This window comes from Vigna umbellata, chromosome 7, assembly GCF_029865625.1.
Source record: "Vigna umbellata cultivar VRB3 chromosome 7, Vumbellata_1.0, whole genome shotgun sequence".
NCBI classification, from domain to species: domain Eukaryota; kingdom Viridiplantae; phylum Streptophyta; class Magnoliopsida; order Fabales; family Fabaceae; genus Vigna; species Vigna umbellata.
In genome coordinates, this window is record NC_142171.1 from 37161877 (window position 1) to 37177323 (window position 15447).

General features: G+C 38.4%; 1 protein-coding gene across 1 annotated transcript; it reads right to left on the bottom strand.

The window, feature by feature from the left end:
- Positions 1 to 11935: 11935 nt before the first annotated feature.
- Positions 11936 to 15447, bottom strand: LOC124836152 (uncharacterized). The gene is made up of 7 exons (XM_047311247.2): positions 15292 to 15447; positions 14323 to 14690; positions 13893 to 14120; positions 13403 to 13757; positions 13196 to 13323; positions 12926 to 13061; positions 11936 to 12387 (listed from the first exon to the last, which is right to left on the bottom strand). The coding sequence occupies exons 2-7, from the start codon at positions 14664 to 14666 to the stop codon at positions 12148 to 12150; spliced, it is 1431 nt and encodes a 476-aa protein (XP_047167203.1). The 5' UTR covers positions 14667 to 14690; positions 15292 to 15447; the 3' UTR covers positions 11936 to 12147.

The window sequence follows — 15447 nt, forward strand, 5'->3', positions numbered from 1 at the left end:
ACCAAAATATGATGTCACAAACTTGTTTCCAATCGGCAAGTATGACCGAATCGTTTCAAGTAATAAACTTGGTAAGACCAAGTATCGTTCTCCCAAAGGACTCACGGCCTAGTTTAGTTATGTGATTTGTTGATTAGCTAACACTTAAGAACACAATAATTGAAGTTTAATATGCAAAGACGAAAATTAAATATGTATGCATGAATTGATCAATGACAAAGACAAAAGATAAACACTTTCAAGGAAATATATGAATGAATATGTTGTTGGGGGTCAATTTCATCTCATCCACTCTCATATATTTTAGGAATTCAAAACATTCAAATCATCATTGTTAATGCCACTCTCTAATGTACCATTCTAGATGGCTTCTCCCTAATCAAATAGTTCATACAATTCCTAGCATTCCTAATGATTAGTTCATGAGTGCAGGAGCTTAAAGGCAACCAATATAATATTGTCAGTATAATATTGGGAGAAATTCCCCGGATCTAGATTTCCCCGTACGTGTCCGTATCAACAAAACCAATAATCATGCATTAGAATGAGTTAAACAATGCAAGCATTGAGCAAAGAGGAAAAACCCTAACTAATGATGAAAGAAAGCATATGTCTTAATTCAAAGATGTACTCAACAAATCCATATATGAGAGCTTCAAGAGATTACTTTGATTCCCCAACAAACATACAAGGTTTAGTTCACCATATTCATGGTGAACCTAGATGAATAACAATGAAAGTATGAAAGAATAAACCCAATAAAGTGGAAGAGGTAGCCTTAGCATCCAAGATCCTCCTTCAAAGGGGTGAAAGAGAGAGTGTTTGCCTCGTTTCTGCCAAAGATGCCTAACTATAGGACGTGCAAGCCCTTATATACTAATCTAGAGTTACAAAAGATTACAAAAGTCCAAGCCCAAAAAGTGCCGCTCAGCGGTGATTGCGCGTCTTCTTTCTTCCCCTCAGCGGCCATTTTGCCCCTCAGCGGTTCCAACGTCACCTCTTGAGTGCCGCTCAGCGGTAGTTTGCCGCTGAGCGGTACCTTCGACTTCTCCTTTTTGCACTCTTTCTTGTCTTTTCTAATGTCCTCTCTCTTATTCTTCACTTCTTTCACCAAATTCACCTCAAAACCTGCACAAAAACACTTAAATCAAGCATAAACCTGTCCAGCTCTCTTATTTCTGAAAATATAAACAAAAGGCATGATTTCAAGCTAGTTTCTAAGTCTAAAGGTTGCTTTTAGTATCAACTTTAAGCATGAAAATAACAGTTTTTCAACTGTTATCACAACCCCAAACTTAGAACTTTGCTTGTCCTCAAGCAAATAAAATGTAACTCCATCTCCAACCAATTCATATGATGGTTCACTCATTCAAAATCCTCTTTTCAAGATAAGTAATAACTTCACTCAAACTTAAGACCAAGAGTTCAATCAAGATGTGCACATGCTTTAGTGTTCACAAAGTCATTTAAATTCCAACAAATGCTATTTTTCATGAATGATCAATCAATTAAGCATGGATGTTCATGTGCTTATGGAATATTTCCTCACTAGGTAAAGTGTTTCACTCAACACACAAGTGTATAAGAGGTAAAGTGTTTCACTCATTCACTCCACTATCACAATGTCACATGAATCAACTTTGCCTTTCATTTAACCACAATCAAATACATTCACAAGCATGCATCATCACAAGGACTTTTCAATGGCTTATAATGTGGCTGGGCTAACAAGAAAATTGGTTTTTCTGGATCACCAAATCCTTGAGTTAAGAGAATCATAACAACACAATCTTCTTATTCATTCCCAACTTTCTTTTGCCTTTGCTTTTGCATTTGCATTGAGCTTTGCTTCTTTTTCTTTTCTTTTCTTTGCATATTCTTACTTTTTAGCTCTTAGCTCAATGCTTTTTCCTTTTTCATGTTTCCCCAATAACCCCAAACTTGAACATTTAACAATACCACACAAGATCTTCTACTTAACTCAAGGTAAAGATTTTCAATCAAGGGTGTTCAGTGTATATTTAAGGCTAAGGGTTCAAAGGATAGAACACAACGTGTTCTCTTTTAGAAGGCTAACTTTATGAATTTGGCCAATAAAAAGGGTTTCAAAAACACGGCCTTTGATCATATGATGCAAAACAAGCAATTGATTCAATCATAGAAAACCTGGGCAAAGTCATTCATGCTTTCAAAGTAATAGCATTCAACAATAACAACTCTGGAGCTCAAAACCTCACATATAAGCTCATTCACATTTGACATGCACATCCTGCTTAATTTCACAATCACAATCATGATATCCTGCATTTGTTCACAAAGCTTGTGAATCACCTGTATAAGCATTTTAATGTGCACACCATCTCAACATCAATCAATCATAAGCATCATTCAATCATTACTTATCACACAATCACAGTTAATAGCAAACCATCATAACAAACCAGGTGTTCAATAGAGTACATCAAACCCTAATCTAAAAACAAAAACAAATAAGTTCAGAAAACTTAAACCACAAAAGCATAATCATATGATAGCATTCATCAGTAAATGCTATCTCAGCTCCTCATCAGTCCGAGCTCTCTGTATCTTCCTCTTCCTCTTCATCATCATCTTCATCAAATGCATCCTCCTCCTCAGCTTCATCTTCATCCATGTCTCGGGCTGAAGCTTCAGCTGCTTCAGCTCCTCCATGCCATGGTTCCACATTCAAATTCAAGAACCCTAGAATGAACAAAATGCATTTTACTTACTTGGGTGGAGATGCTAGATGATATGAGAATGCTTCCAAACTAGAATACTCTCTTCCAACCCCAAACTTTGATGGCACACTAGTGAAAAAGTGAGTGAAAGAGAGATTTTCTAAAGAGGGAAGAGTGAAAAGATGTAGAAAACCTAAGAGAAGAGTATGTGGGAGTGTTTGTGCAGAGAAGGACTTGAAAGAATGTAAAAACGCGCAGCTTAGGGTTTAAAAACACCCCAATGGGCTCGGGTTCCGCTAAGGGGAACTTAAGCCCATCTGCGATAGTACCGCTCAGCGGTAATTGCCGCTCAGTGGCACTTTCGTGATGTGCCCTTCTCCTTCTTTTCTTGACCTACGTGCCTTCCTAGCATACCCCTCATAGGTTCCCTACAATTCAATGTTAAAAATGCTTATGCAAACCCTAACTAAAATAAACAAACAGAAAACAATCAATCAACTGGGTTGCCTCCCAGGTAGCGCTTGTTTAACGTCACGAGCCTGACCCAAATTCCACCAACACCCATCAGTAGGTGTTTCCAACTTACCAGCACCCATCAGTAGGTGCAAAATCTTCTCACCAACACCCATCAGTAGGTGTTACAAACCTAGTATCCTTCAGTAGATACTTGACCACATAGCATCCTTCAGTAGATGCTAGATTCAACAAAATAATGTCCAGAATAATGTTCACAAATTACAAATTACAAAACCAAATCAAAAGTTTGTAAATCTACTGGGTTGCCTCCCAGCAAGCGCTTCTTTAACGTCACTAGCTTGACCCTGTAAAGCTCACGTTCCATCTTCTTTATAGTTGATGTAGTCCTTCCACCAACCTTTCAACTGCTTCCTTTGGACTGTTTTGGACTCTCTAGAATACAGAGACTCTATCTCTATCATCTCCTTCTCTTTAAAGCCTTTTATAACCCACAACTTGTTCTTGAGTCTTACAGGTGTGCCAAGTTGGAGTTTTAATTTTTTCCAGTCTCTAGGAACTTCTTCTCCTTTTCCAATCTCTTCTACCTTGGGTGCCTGAAAATACAAACAATGGTTATCAGAAACCTCAAGATTTTCATTCTTACCTCTAGTCATGGGTGCATCTTGAAATGCAGCTTTATAACTAGCCTCTTCTTCCTTTGCTTGTATCTCATCTTTGAAAACATCCACCACCACTCTCTCCTCTCTGTCTTGGAGAACCACTATACCTTCATTAACATCTATGATAGCCCTGGCCGTTTTCATAAACGGCCTTCCAAGTATGAAAGGTATTTTCTCGGTTTCCATCTTCATCACCACAAAGTCTGCCAAGAACTGAAGTTTGCCAACACAAACTACAATGTCTTCTGCAATCCCACATGGCTCCTTTGAAGATCCATCAGCCATTACAAGATTAACCTTTACAGGTTTTAATTTAACATGGCCAATTTGCTCCAAGAGAGAATAAGGCATCAAGTTAACACTTGAGCCCAAATCAAGGAGAGCTTTCTTTACCTTTTTCTTCCCTATAGTGCAAGGGATAGAAAAACTGCCTGGATCTGCTGCTTTTGGTGGGAATGATTCTTTCTTAACAGTTACACACTTTTCTTCCTCATCCTCTCTACGTCTTCTTTTTGTAGAGGTTCCTTCATCTGATTTTGTGTAAACTGCTATTTTCTGTAGAATTTGTTCCCAAGGAGCTTCATTATCAACCATTTTGAATAAATCTGTGAAATCCATTGGTTTCTCCTGATTTGTTAGAAAAGGAAAAGTGTCCTTTCTTTCTTCTTCTCTTCTCTCTTCTGTTTCATCTTCTTCTAACTCAATGATCTCTTCATTTACACTCTTGACCACTTTGCACTCTTCTTTGGGGTTAACCTCAGTATTAGCCCCAAAGTTTCTGTTTGGTCTTTCTTCCAATTGCTTGGTGATCTGACCCATCTGAATCTCCAAATTCTTTATAGCAGCTTCAGTGCTCTTTTGAGAAGATTCAGTTTTCTGGATGAACTGCTGAAGAGTTTCTTCCAACCTTGTTGATCTTTCATTAAGCATAGATAATTGTTGCCACAAGGTTGGTTGCTGCTGCTGCTTGTTATACTGATTGGCCTGCCCAGTTTGTCCTTGGCCAATGCTTGGATGTGGTTTCCAACCATGATTATAATTCCATTGACGGTATGGAAACTGATTAGCCATGAAGTTAACATCCTCCACGGCCTCCACTGGCAAAGCACATTGGCCATTGATGTGATCACCTCCACATAGTTCGCACAACTGGGTTTGTATCTGGGCAGCAGACTTCAACTCTTTAGGTAATTGAGCCAAAGTTTTTGTCAGAGTCTCTAGCTGTTGAGTTAGAATTTTATTCTGTGCTAGCAGAGCATCATGCGTTTGTAATTGTAGAACCCCTTTCTGTGGCATAGGAGCTCCTCTTTCATTGTGCAGCTCATTATCACTTGTAGCCATATTTTCAATGATTTCAGTTGCTTCCTCTGGAGTCTTCCATTTGATATTGCCTCCAGCTGAGGCATCTAGCATCATCTTGGTTTGTGAACCAAGCCCTCCAAGGAAAGTTAGGACTACTTCTTGATCTTCAAAGCCATGCGTGGGAGTTTTACGTAACAAGCTTTTATACCTATCCCATGCATGTCCAAGTGATTCTTCCATGCCCTGCTTGAATGAAGATATCTCTTGCTTTCCCTTAGTCACTTTAGATTGTGGGAAGTATTTATTCAAAAACTTTGCAACCACTGCTTCCCACTCCGTGAAACTTTCTTCTGGAAAAGAGTTCAACCAAAGCTTAGCATTGCCTCCCAATGAGAAAGGAAACAAGCTAAGTTTGATAGCTTCGTCTGGCACCCCATTAATCTTGATCGTGTTACAGATCTCATTAAATGTTGTAAGGTGCTCATATGGGCTTTCATGTGATAACCCATTAAATTGATTACTCTTTACCAGTTGAATTAATGCTGGTTTGACCTCCATGTTGGCTGCATTGACTCTAGGTCGAGCTATGCTATTGAAGTGCTGAGGTCCAGCAAGATTAGTGTAATCTGCAAGAGTTCTTCTAGCATTATTATTGTTCTCCATACTCCCTGTGCTATGAACAGAACCTTGTGGTGATGATTGTAGGAGAGTTTCAGGAGAAGGGAAAAGTTCTCTGGACGTTCTGATTCTTCTCCTCCTTCTACTCTCGTCTAGCCCTTCAAGTAGTGGTTCTGTTGTTTTCTTACTTCTAGTTCGAATTGCCTCCTGCATGCACAAGAAAACAAAACCCTAGAAAAGATTTGTTAGCACAAAAAGATATAGAAGAAAATAAAGATTGAAAAGATATAAGAAGATAAAAGATTTAGAAGATAGAATCAAATAAAATAGAATAAAACCTAATCTAAAAAATAAAATCTAATCTAAAAGATAAAATAAAATAAAATCTAACCTAACCTAAAAGATAGAATAAGAATAAAATAAAATCTAACCTAAAAAGATAAAAAGATAAAATCTAATAAAATAAAATAAAATCTAATCTAAAAAGATAAAAAGATAAAATACAATAAAAACAGAAAAATAAAAACAAAAATTCAAATTAAAGTCAAAGATAATCAATAATCACACAAATTAACCAGTTAAACCACGAGTCCCCGGCAACGGCGCCAAAAACTTGATGGACAAATTTGTAAGCACCAAAATATGATGTCACAAACTTGTTTCACAATCGGCAAGTATGACCGAATCGTTTCAAGTAATAAACTTGGTAAGACCAAGTATCGTTCTCCCAAAGGACTCACGGCCTAGTTTAGTTATGTGATTTGTTGATTAGCTAAGACTTAAGAACACAATAATTGAAGTTTAATATGCAAAGACGAAAATTAAATATGTATGCATGAATTGATCAATGACAAAGACAAAAGATAAACACTTTCAAGGAAATATATGAATGAATATGTTGTTGGGGGTCAATTTCATCTCATCCACTCTCATATATTTTAGGAATTCAACATTCAAATCATCATTGTTAATGCCACTCTCTAATGTACCATTCTAGATGGCTTCTCCCTCATCAAATAGTTCATACAATTCCTAGCATTCCTAATGATTAGTTCATGAGTGCAGGAGCTTAAAGGCAACCAATATAATATTGTCAGTATAATATTGGGAGAAATTCCCCGGATCTAGATTTCCCCGTACGTGTCCGTATCAACAAAACCAATAATCATGCATTAGAATGAGTTAAACAATGCAAGCATTGAGCAAAGAGGAAAAACCCTAACTAATGATGAAAGAAAGCATATGTCTTAATTCAAAGATGTACTCAACAAATCCATATATGAGAGCTTCAAGAGATTACTTTGATTCCCCAACAAACATACAAGGTTTAGTTCACCATATTCATGGTGAACCTAGATGAATAACAATGAAAGTATGAAAGAATAAACCCAATAAAGTGGAAGAGGTAGCCTTAGCATCCGAGATCCTCCTTCAAAGGGGTGAAAGAGAGAGTGTTTGCCTCGTTTCTGCCAAAGATGCCTAACTATAGAACGTGCAAGCCCTTATATACTAATCTAGAGTTACAAAAGATTACAAAAGTCCAAGCCCAAAAAGTGCCGCTCAGCGGTATTTACCGCTCAGCGGTGATTGCGCGTCTTCTTTCTTCCCCTCAGCGGCCATTTTGCCCCTCAGCGGTTCCAACGTCACCTCTTGAGTGCCGCTCAGCGGTAGTTTGCCGCTGAGCGGTGCCTTCGACTTCTCCTTTTTGCACTCTTTCTTGTCTTTTCTAATGTCCTCTCTCTTATTCTTCACTTCTTTCACCAAATTCACCTCAAAACCTGCACAAAAACACTTAAATCAAGCATAAACCTGTCCAGCTCTCTTATTTCTGAAAATATAAACAAAAGGCATGATTTCAAGCTAGTTTCTAAGTCTAAAGGTTGCTTTTAGTATCAACTTTAAGCATGAAAATAACAGTTTTTCAACTGTTATCATGGACTTCGTGACTCATCTACCACGAACGGTTAGGAATCATGATTCAATTTGGGTGATCGTGGATAGATTGACTAAAAGCGCTCATTTCTTGGCCGTGAATCTGAAGATGTCCATGACAAATTTGGCCAAGTTATATATCAAGGAGATCGTTCGTCTTCATGGGGTGCCTTCAAGCATCATTTCTGACCGAGACACGAGATTCACCTCTCGATTTTGGCAGTCATTACAAGGCGAGTTGGGGAGCAAGCTGCAGATGAGTTCAGCATATCATCCGCAAACGGACAGCCAATCCGAACGTACCATTCAGACGCTAGAAGATTTACTGAGGACGTGCGTCCTAGATCACTTAGGCGCATGGGATGAGGTCTTTCCACTGGTGGAGTTCACGTACAACAATAGCTTCCAGTCTAGCATTGGAATGGCGCCGTTTGAAGCTCTCTATGGGAGGAAATGCCGAACGCCACTTTGCTGGTTCCAAGAGGGAGAGAACGTGCTAACTGGACCAGAACTCATCCAGCAAACAACCGAGAAAGTTAAATTGATCCAGGAGAGGTTGAAGACGTCCCTGAGCAGGCAGAAGTCCTATGCGGATAGAAGAAGAAGACCATTGGAGTTTGCTGCAGGAGACCACGTGTTTTTGAGATTAAATCCGATCACTGGAGTAGGGAGAGTGGTTCGTCCAAAGAAGCTGTCTCCCAAGTTCATAGGGCCGTACCAGATTTTGAAGAAGATTGGACCAGTAGCTTATGAACTTGCCTTGCCTCCTCAACTATCAAATCTGCATCCGGTCTTCCATGTGTCTCAACTTAGGAAGTATATAGCTAATCCCTCTCATGTCTTAGAACTGGAAGATATTCAACTGCGTCCAGACCGAACGTTGGAGTTACAACCAGTCCGCATTGAAGACGTTCGCACCAAGCTGCACAAAGGAAAAGACGTTCGTTTAGTGAAAGTTGTGTGGGACGCTAAAACTGAAGATTCAACGTGGGAGGTGGAGAGTGCAATGAAGGATTTGTATCCGCAATTATTTTCATGTAATTTCTGAATTTTCGAGGACGAAAATTTTTGTAGTTAGGGAGAATGTAAAACCCTCTATAATTAGCAATAATAATTCTGTGTCAAATCAAATTAATTCACACCGCAATCAATGTTTAAATCCTCTTAAAAACCCCCTCCCAACTCTGATTTCATCTCTGCTGTGCACTGAAAAACTGTGTCACATCATTCTCTGAAACACGCACCACGTCACACACTCAGTGCATTAAAAACGCACCAAGCGCTGCATGCACGCATGCCATCTGTCACGTTAGAAGCTTCTAAAAGCTGTAGTGGGATCCAGGTGGCAGTGCGGGAGTGCACGACCGTTTGACGAGGAAGAGAAAATGATTTCTCTGAAAACACTTCACTCCATTCTATGCATTCACCTTCTTCCTCACGAAACCCTGGCCATTTCTCTTCTCCAACTTCTCTCTAAGAACCTTCATCTTCTCTCTACCATCACTCATTTCTTTCAACTCCAATCAACTTTCTGAAACCGTAGGAACGTTCACGGCGTCGTGAGCTTTCACTGGAACCGAACATATTAGAATTCTGCATCCGGTAAGCTTTCAAACCCTAGAAAACCCTTTTCTGAGTTGCATGCGAACTTGATGCAGCTGCATGTTAGAATATACACTAAGTTCTCCTTCGTTCTTTTTGGTTAGAGTTAGTGAAACACTTGAGAATCACGTTGCGGGTAGGAAATTTTGTTTGGACAAGTTAACAAACGTTCGCGTAGGGAGTTCACTGCTAGACCAGGTAAGGGGAGCTTATATGTTTAATTTATACTTGCATGCTGTGTAATCTGGAATGCATGTGTGAAACGTATGAAGTTTGAGCTGTTATGAACGGTTACTGATATCTGATATGATTCTGGTTTGATTGATCTGTTATGAACGAACACTGCTCGTATGTATTATATGATGTTGATTTTGGATTTAAATGCAAGATTGATCTGATTATGTGTGAATGGAGTATGGTTATTGTATAGTTGGAATGATTAAAATGTTGAAATCTGTATGATGATGATGTTTACAGTGAATTAAATCTGGAATGAAAGTTATGAAGTTTATAAAATTGGAAATCTGGAAAATTCTGTTAAGATTGAAAAATCTGAAATTTCAAATCATCCCCTCTGATAAATGACGCTCGTCACTGTACGGTCTTAGACCGTTCAGTTTTCAGTAAAATAACTTAGATTGGGATTCTTTCATTTGGAAGGAATTCTGCTCGAGAACGAGCGTCCCCAATTGAATTATCTGAGCGTTCGTCTAACTCAGTAGTATTTAAATATTTAAAACTTTATGAATAAGTAACGCTCGGTCTTATACCGAAGCGTTCGTCCTTAATATCGTTCGGCCTTATGTCGAACGTTCGTTCTACAGGACGTTCGGTCTTATACCGAAGCGTTCGTCCCAAATAGCGCTCGGGTTTTGCCAAGCGTTCGTTCTGATTTATGCTCGGTCATACACCTAGCGTTCGTCCAAAGCAGGGTTCGGTTTTATAACTGAACGCTCGTCCTTATCATTGAATTCTGAGCGAACGTACTTGGCGTTCGTCCAAAGTTAATTATTGAACGTTCGGTCATTGACAGTAAGTGTTGTTTTCTGAATTAAACATACTCTGCTTATTTATCTAAGTTATCCTGTAAGGTATTTATCCTCTTGATTCAACCTAAATTCTTTGTACTCAAAATTTTCTAAGTATTATTCTGATCTTCTAAACTCAATCCCATTTAAATTATTTAAGTATTCTTAACGTCCGTAAGTGGACAAGAGTTCGTTTCTTTTGTTCAGAAACGTGTAGACAAAGGTACATTAATAATTTCGTTCTTATTTGATTAAAGGAGGCATGTTGTTAATGTTACGAGAATGGAACACTGAATGAAAATGTGAATAAGAGAACTGGTTAATATGGGCGAATGATATTTTGAATGAATTAATGGAAGTGGATTTTAACGAGCGTTCCAAGGAGGAACGTCTCAGATGTGTTGAATGTGAAATTTGGTAAAGTATGAACCTGGATAAGTTAAGCCTCGCGGTCCATCCTGATATTCCGTGATACTCCTCTTCAAGTAGAAGGGGGTAGTCATACGTGGGAATGGCAGGAGGCCCTAGTCCATTGAGTACTTCGGGCAGATAGGGTTAACCTCGAGTGGCAGCTGGGAGATTTGATCAGTTACTACACCACTCGGGTGCAAGGACGCTTGTAACTACATGGTTCATACAGTCCGGACGGTCTGTCTTATATCCGTATTTCTGTGATTTTTATTGGATAAGTTACATGTTGTATGTGTGAATTAAAATGTAAATGTATGTGTTGATTGTATAAATTAAATATTATAAGCTTACCCTTGCATTTCCATTGTGTTGTCTACTGTCCATGTACTTTCGTCTTGTCAAAATGCAATGATCATCCGTTGTGGATGTGAGCAGATGGTGGTGCATCCCTTGAGCAAATGCTGGAAGAAGAAAATTTGGATGAAGCTAATCTGGTGGACGTTGAAGTAAAGGCTGAGCCTTAGAGTGCTCGTTAGATCAGGGCTGTAAATGTTAGTGTAGTTTCAACGTTCGGCCAAGTATTTTGATTAGGCCGTTCGTCTTAAATCTTATATTCCTCTATTTTGACGTACGTTGTTTTTATATCAAAGAACGTTCGTTCCAGGTTTTCCCTTGTATGCGTTATGCGCGTTCTTTTGTACTGATGCCGTTTGGCTTTTAATCCTGATTTAATGCAAAGACTGTTTATGTTACTGTTAATTGTAATTAATTCTCAATTATGGTAATTACTGTATTTTGGGATGTTACAATACTGAGCTTCTTTAGATTGTAAACACGATGAACATTTAATTTGAGATTTGGATGAGTGTGGAAGATGATGATGGCGTGGCACCAGAAAGCCACTCATTATCATCCTAAGCGCACTGTCATCTTTTAAAAAGATTTCAAGGATTTCGGATTTCAGATTTAGAGTTCAGGTAGCCGTGATTTCAGATTTTTTTTAAAAAAAAATTAAAAAATGTAATTTTAAAATTTTTTGAACTTTTTACATAAACTTTTCTCTAGGGCAATTTAAACTTTTCTTCAATGAAGATGAATGCGGGAAGTAAAAACCTATTAATATCAGCTTGGCATATAATATCATACTAGGCGATTTCCACTTTCAATATCGAAGGTGATAAATTTGAGATCGACCTTGGAGTCAGACTTCAACATAAATTCAATGATAAACACAAGTATATTTCAAGGAAGTGCAAAATTGTTAACAACAGGAGAAAAATACAAAAAAAAAACAAAAAATAATAATAAACTAGTCTATATCTCCTCCCTTGCAGGTTAACAGTCCTAAGAAGTATATGAACCCTCGAACAAGGGTGTGGGAAAACTCAGAAGTCACCAACATAATTCCCTTGGCAGAACTTAGAAACCAAAGAAGCCAAGCTCACTCGCTCTCTCCTTCTCAAATGTCTCAAAGTACTGATAGATGATCGTTACTGCAAGCAATATTCCAGTTCCTGAACCAATGGCGCCCATAAAATCTGCCAACACTGTCAAGGCACCGATACACATGCCTCCAAATGCTGCAGCAGTGGGAATGTATCGATTCAGTTCTTTCTGCAAGTTTGACTCACGGTGTCCAGGCATCACCATTTGTTGTTCCTGCAAACTCAAAACATATATTATGACACCAGAAATTGTTGCCAACATAACACGTACATTTGTCTGATATCTAAATACAGATGAATTTCCATGAATAAGCATTTTTCCTCCCAACAAACTTGGATTCGGAACTCAAGTCAGTAAAAGCACAAGCCAATATTGTGCCTGCTTCCTTACTTGGGAGTAATTCCAGGAGATTGGGGCTTTCCACAACCACTATTTTTACCAATTAGAGATTAATATAATGACCATCTAAAAGTTCCAGGATACAAGAACCAGCAAAAAATTACAATCTGCAATTAGTCATGATTCTCCATGTCCATTGGCCCCAACCTTTAATTTAAAGTTAAATTAAAAATTTATGCTAGTTTAAAAGCTAACAAAAAGACCTGGGTTCAGGCTCAAAATAATATTTACTTGTTTCAAAACAGTATTGCTTCTGAAGGTAGCTAAAACCCAAGACTGGCTAATATTTTGCTGCTTAAGATAGATATCCAATCAATGGGAAATGATATGAAAAATGAATGCTAGTCAATACCTTCAGCTGCTTGGCAACATCTCTAGCAGATGAACCAGAGACTTCAATCCATGTTTTAGAGAACAAGGCGCAGGCTGAAAGCATAAACACGAGATAGAACAGAGCATGGAAGGGATTGGCTGCCATATCAGCTAAGCTGCAAGAGATATAGGGCAAAGATACTGGTTAGGTTATCGAATGACGCAGTACATAACTGACTGACAATTTATCTTATATAAGTATATATACCATACATAGCACTTAACTTGAATTTGTTACTAATTCTCTTACCTGGATGGTGCAGTGATATAGTACGCAATTCCTCCAACAGGTACAGACTGACCACCTCCATATTCAGATTCCTTCCATTTTCCCAATAGATCTACAAAGAAGTTTCCACTGTACTTACGATGGAGCAGCTGAACAAGTTGAACAATAGATTGTTAAAACAGTAAATCCAAGAACATTAACTCCAATCTATCATACAAAAACAGTTACCTGGGAGATGAAGTAGAGATTGGAAACGAGAGCAGACTGAAGAATGATGGGCATGTTGGAGGTATAAAACAGTTTGATTGGATATGAACCCTGCTGTCCACGAGCATTCTTTGACCTTACAGGCAAGACTACACGGAAACCTTGGAAATATATTACGATTAGGAAGATCAAGACAGTAGCAAGCAAATTTGTCACATTCGGAAGATTCTGGCGGTAAAATGCCTCCCGGAGAGCCCGGACCTTGTCTGTTCTAGTTATCAACAAATGGAACAAAGCAATAACAGCACCTTCAAATTCAGCTCCACGTCCACTATTAATGGTGGTGGGGCTAAATGCCTTCCATATAATGTTTTCACTGAAAAATGACAACAGAATTCCTTTTAATTATTTGATGAAATGTTAAATATCCGGTTAGCAGTTGCTAGAACACAACAAAAACACTATAGAATAAAAGTTGGAAATATAACATTGAGGAAGAGTAAAAATTTACCAGATATTAGTTGCTATGAATAGGGAAATTCCAGACCCCAGACCATATCCTTTTTGGAGAAGCTCGTCTAGACAAATCACAATTATACCCGCAAAACAGAGCTGGATGATGATGAGGATGGCATTTCCTACTCCAAGTTGTCCCACACTACCATACATCCCTGAAAGAACATAGGCAACAGCCTCACCAACAGCTATCAAAATACCAAGAAGCTTCTGCGCTCCGTTTCTGAGAAAGAAAAGGAAGTTAACTAAATATAAAGTATATAAGAAAATATTGGAACACAATAAATATTAAATTTTTATTTGAAACAGTTAAATAAAGGGATTCATCACGCAGCTACAAAAGCTAAAATCAGATAAGATTACACAAGGAGGAAAAAGATAACATGATCAACAAGAGGGATGTAAGTACAAAGAAAGAGACTTACAATAGTGCTCGATCCTCCCGTACGTTGTTGTCGACTTCAATAATTTTCGACCCAGCCAGAAGTTGCATCACCAGCCCAGAAGTCACAATGGGAGTGATTCCAAGCTCCATGACAGTTCCACGGTTTGAAGCGAGAATAACACGCATCCAATAGAATGGATCCGCACCTGTTGTTGAGTGAATCCCATATAGAGGAAGTTGACTACAAACCAGGAAAATGAAGAGAGAGATCACAGTATATATGACCTTTTCTCTAAATGGCACTTTCCTATCAGCAGTTTGAACCTCGGGAAGAAACGATAGAAACGGCCTAACTAAGTGAAGCACCCTAAATCCACCTCCCATCGTACCACACTACACCAGTTTAGCCTGCACAAAATATTCAACAAGCATCTGTAAGAGGATAACCAGCAAGGGCCCAAAAAGTTCTGTACTTCTAAATGTCTCAGCGTCAAAGTGGCAATTCTTCAAATAACAAAGCCCATATCAACAAAAAATAATAAATTAAAAACACTTTTCATTCACACAAGCAAGCCAACATTAACACCTTTTCAATCTATGCTAACTAAAATCACCAGTTTACTCAAAAGCATACTAGAACAACCAAATCAATTTGCACTGGCTCAACTTTCCGATCCTAAAAGGACATTGCTACATGCATCAAACAGTACCACATAAACAAAACCTCATTCGAAAAAATAATAAACAAAGCAACAATGCATCAATTACAAGGCTGCCGAGAATTATGCATCACCTGCATTTAACCTAAAAACAAACAAAAAATTTCAGCGAGCTACGCAATACGAATGCATGCTATATATCTAGATCAGATCTCATGAAACGGAAACCCTAATTTGCTTGTGCTAAAAGCGAGAAGCAAATTGGGGCTGAGAAGCGGGGTAGAAGAATATGCAGATCTAGGAATGTGCGAAACCATGAAAAGGAGATCGAAGAGATTGAAGGGGAATACCTCGGGTGAAAGGTTCTATCGTAGATCTACGATTTTGGGAAGAAAATTTGCAATTGAGAATTGCAGGGAGCGTTTGGATGTATATTTATATAGAGGACAAGAACTACGATACTTTTTTGGAACGAGAGATAGAAGAAAAAAAATTAAAAAAAATCA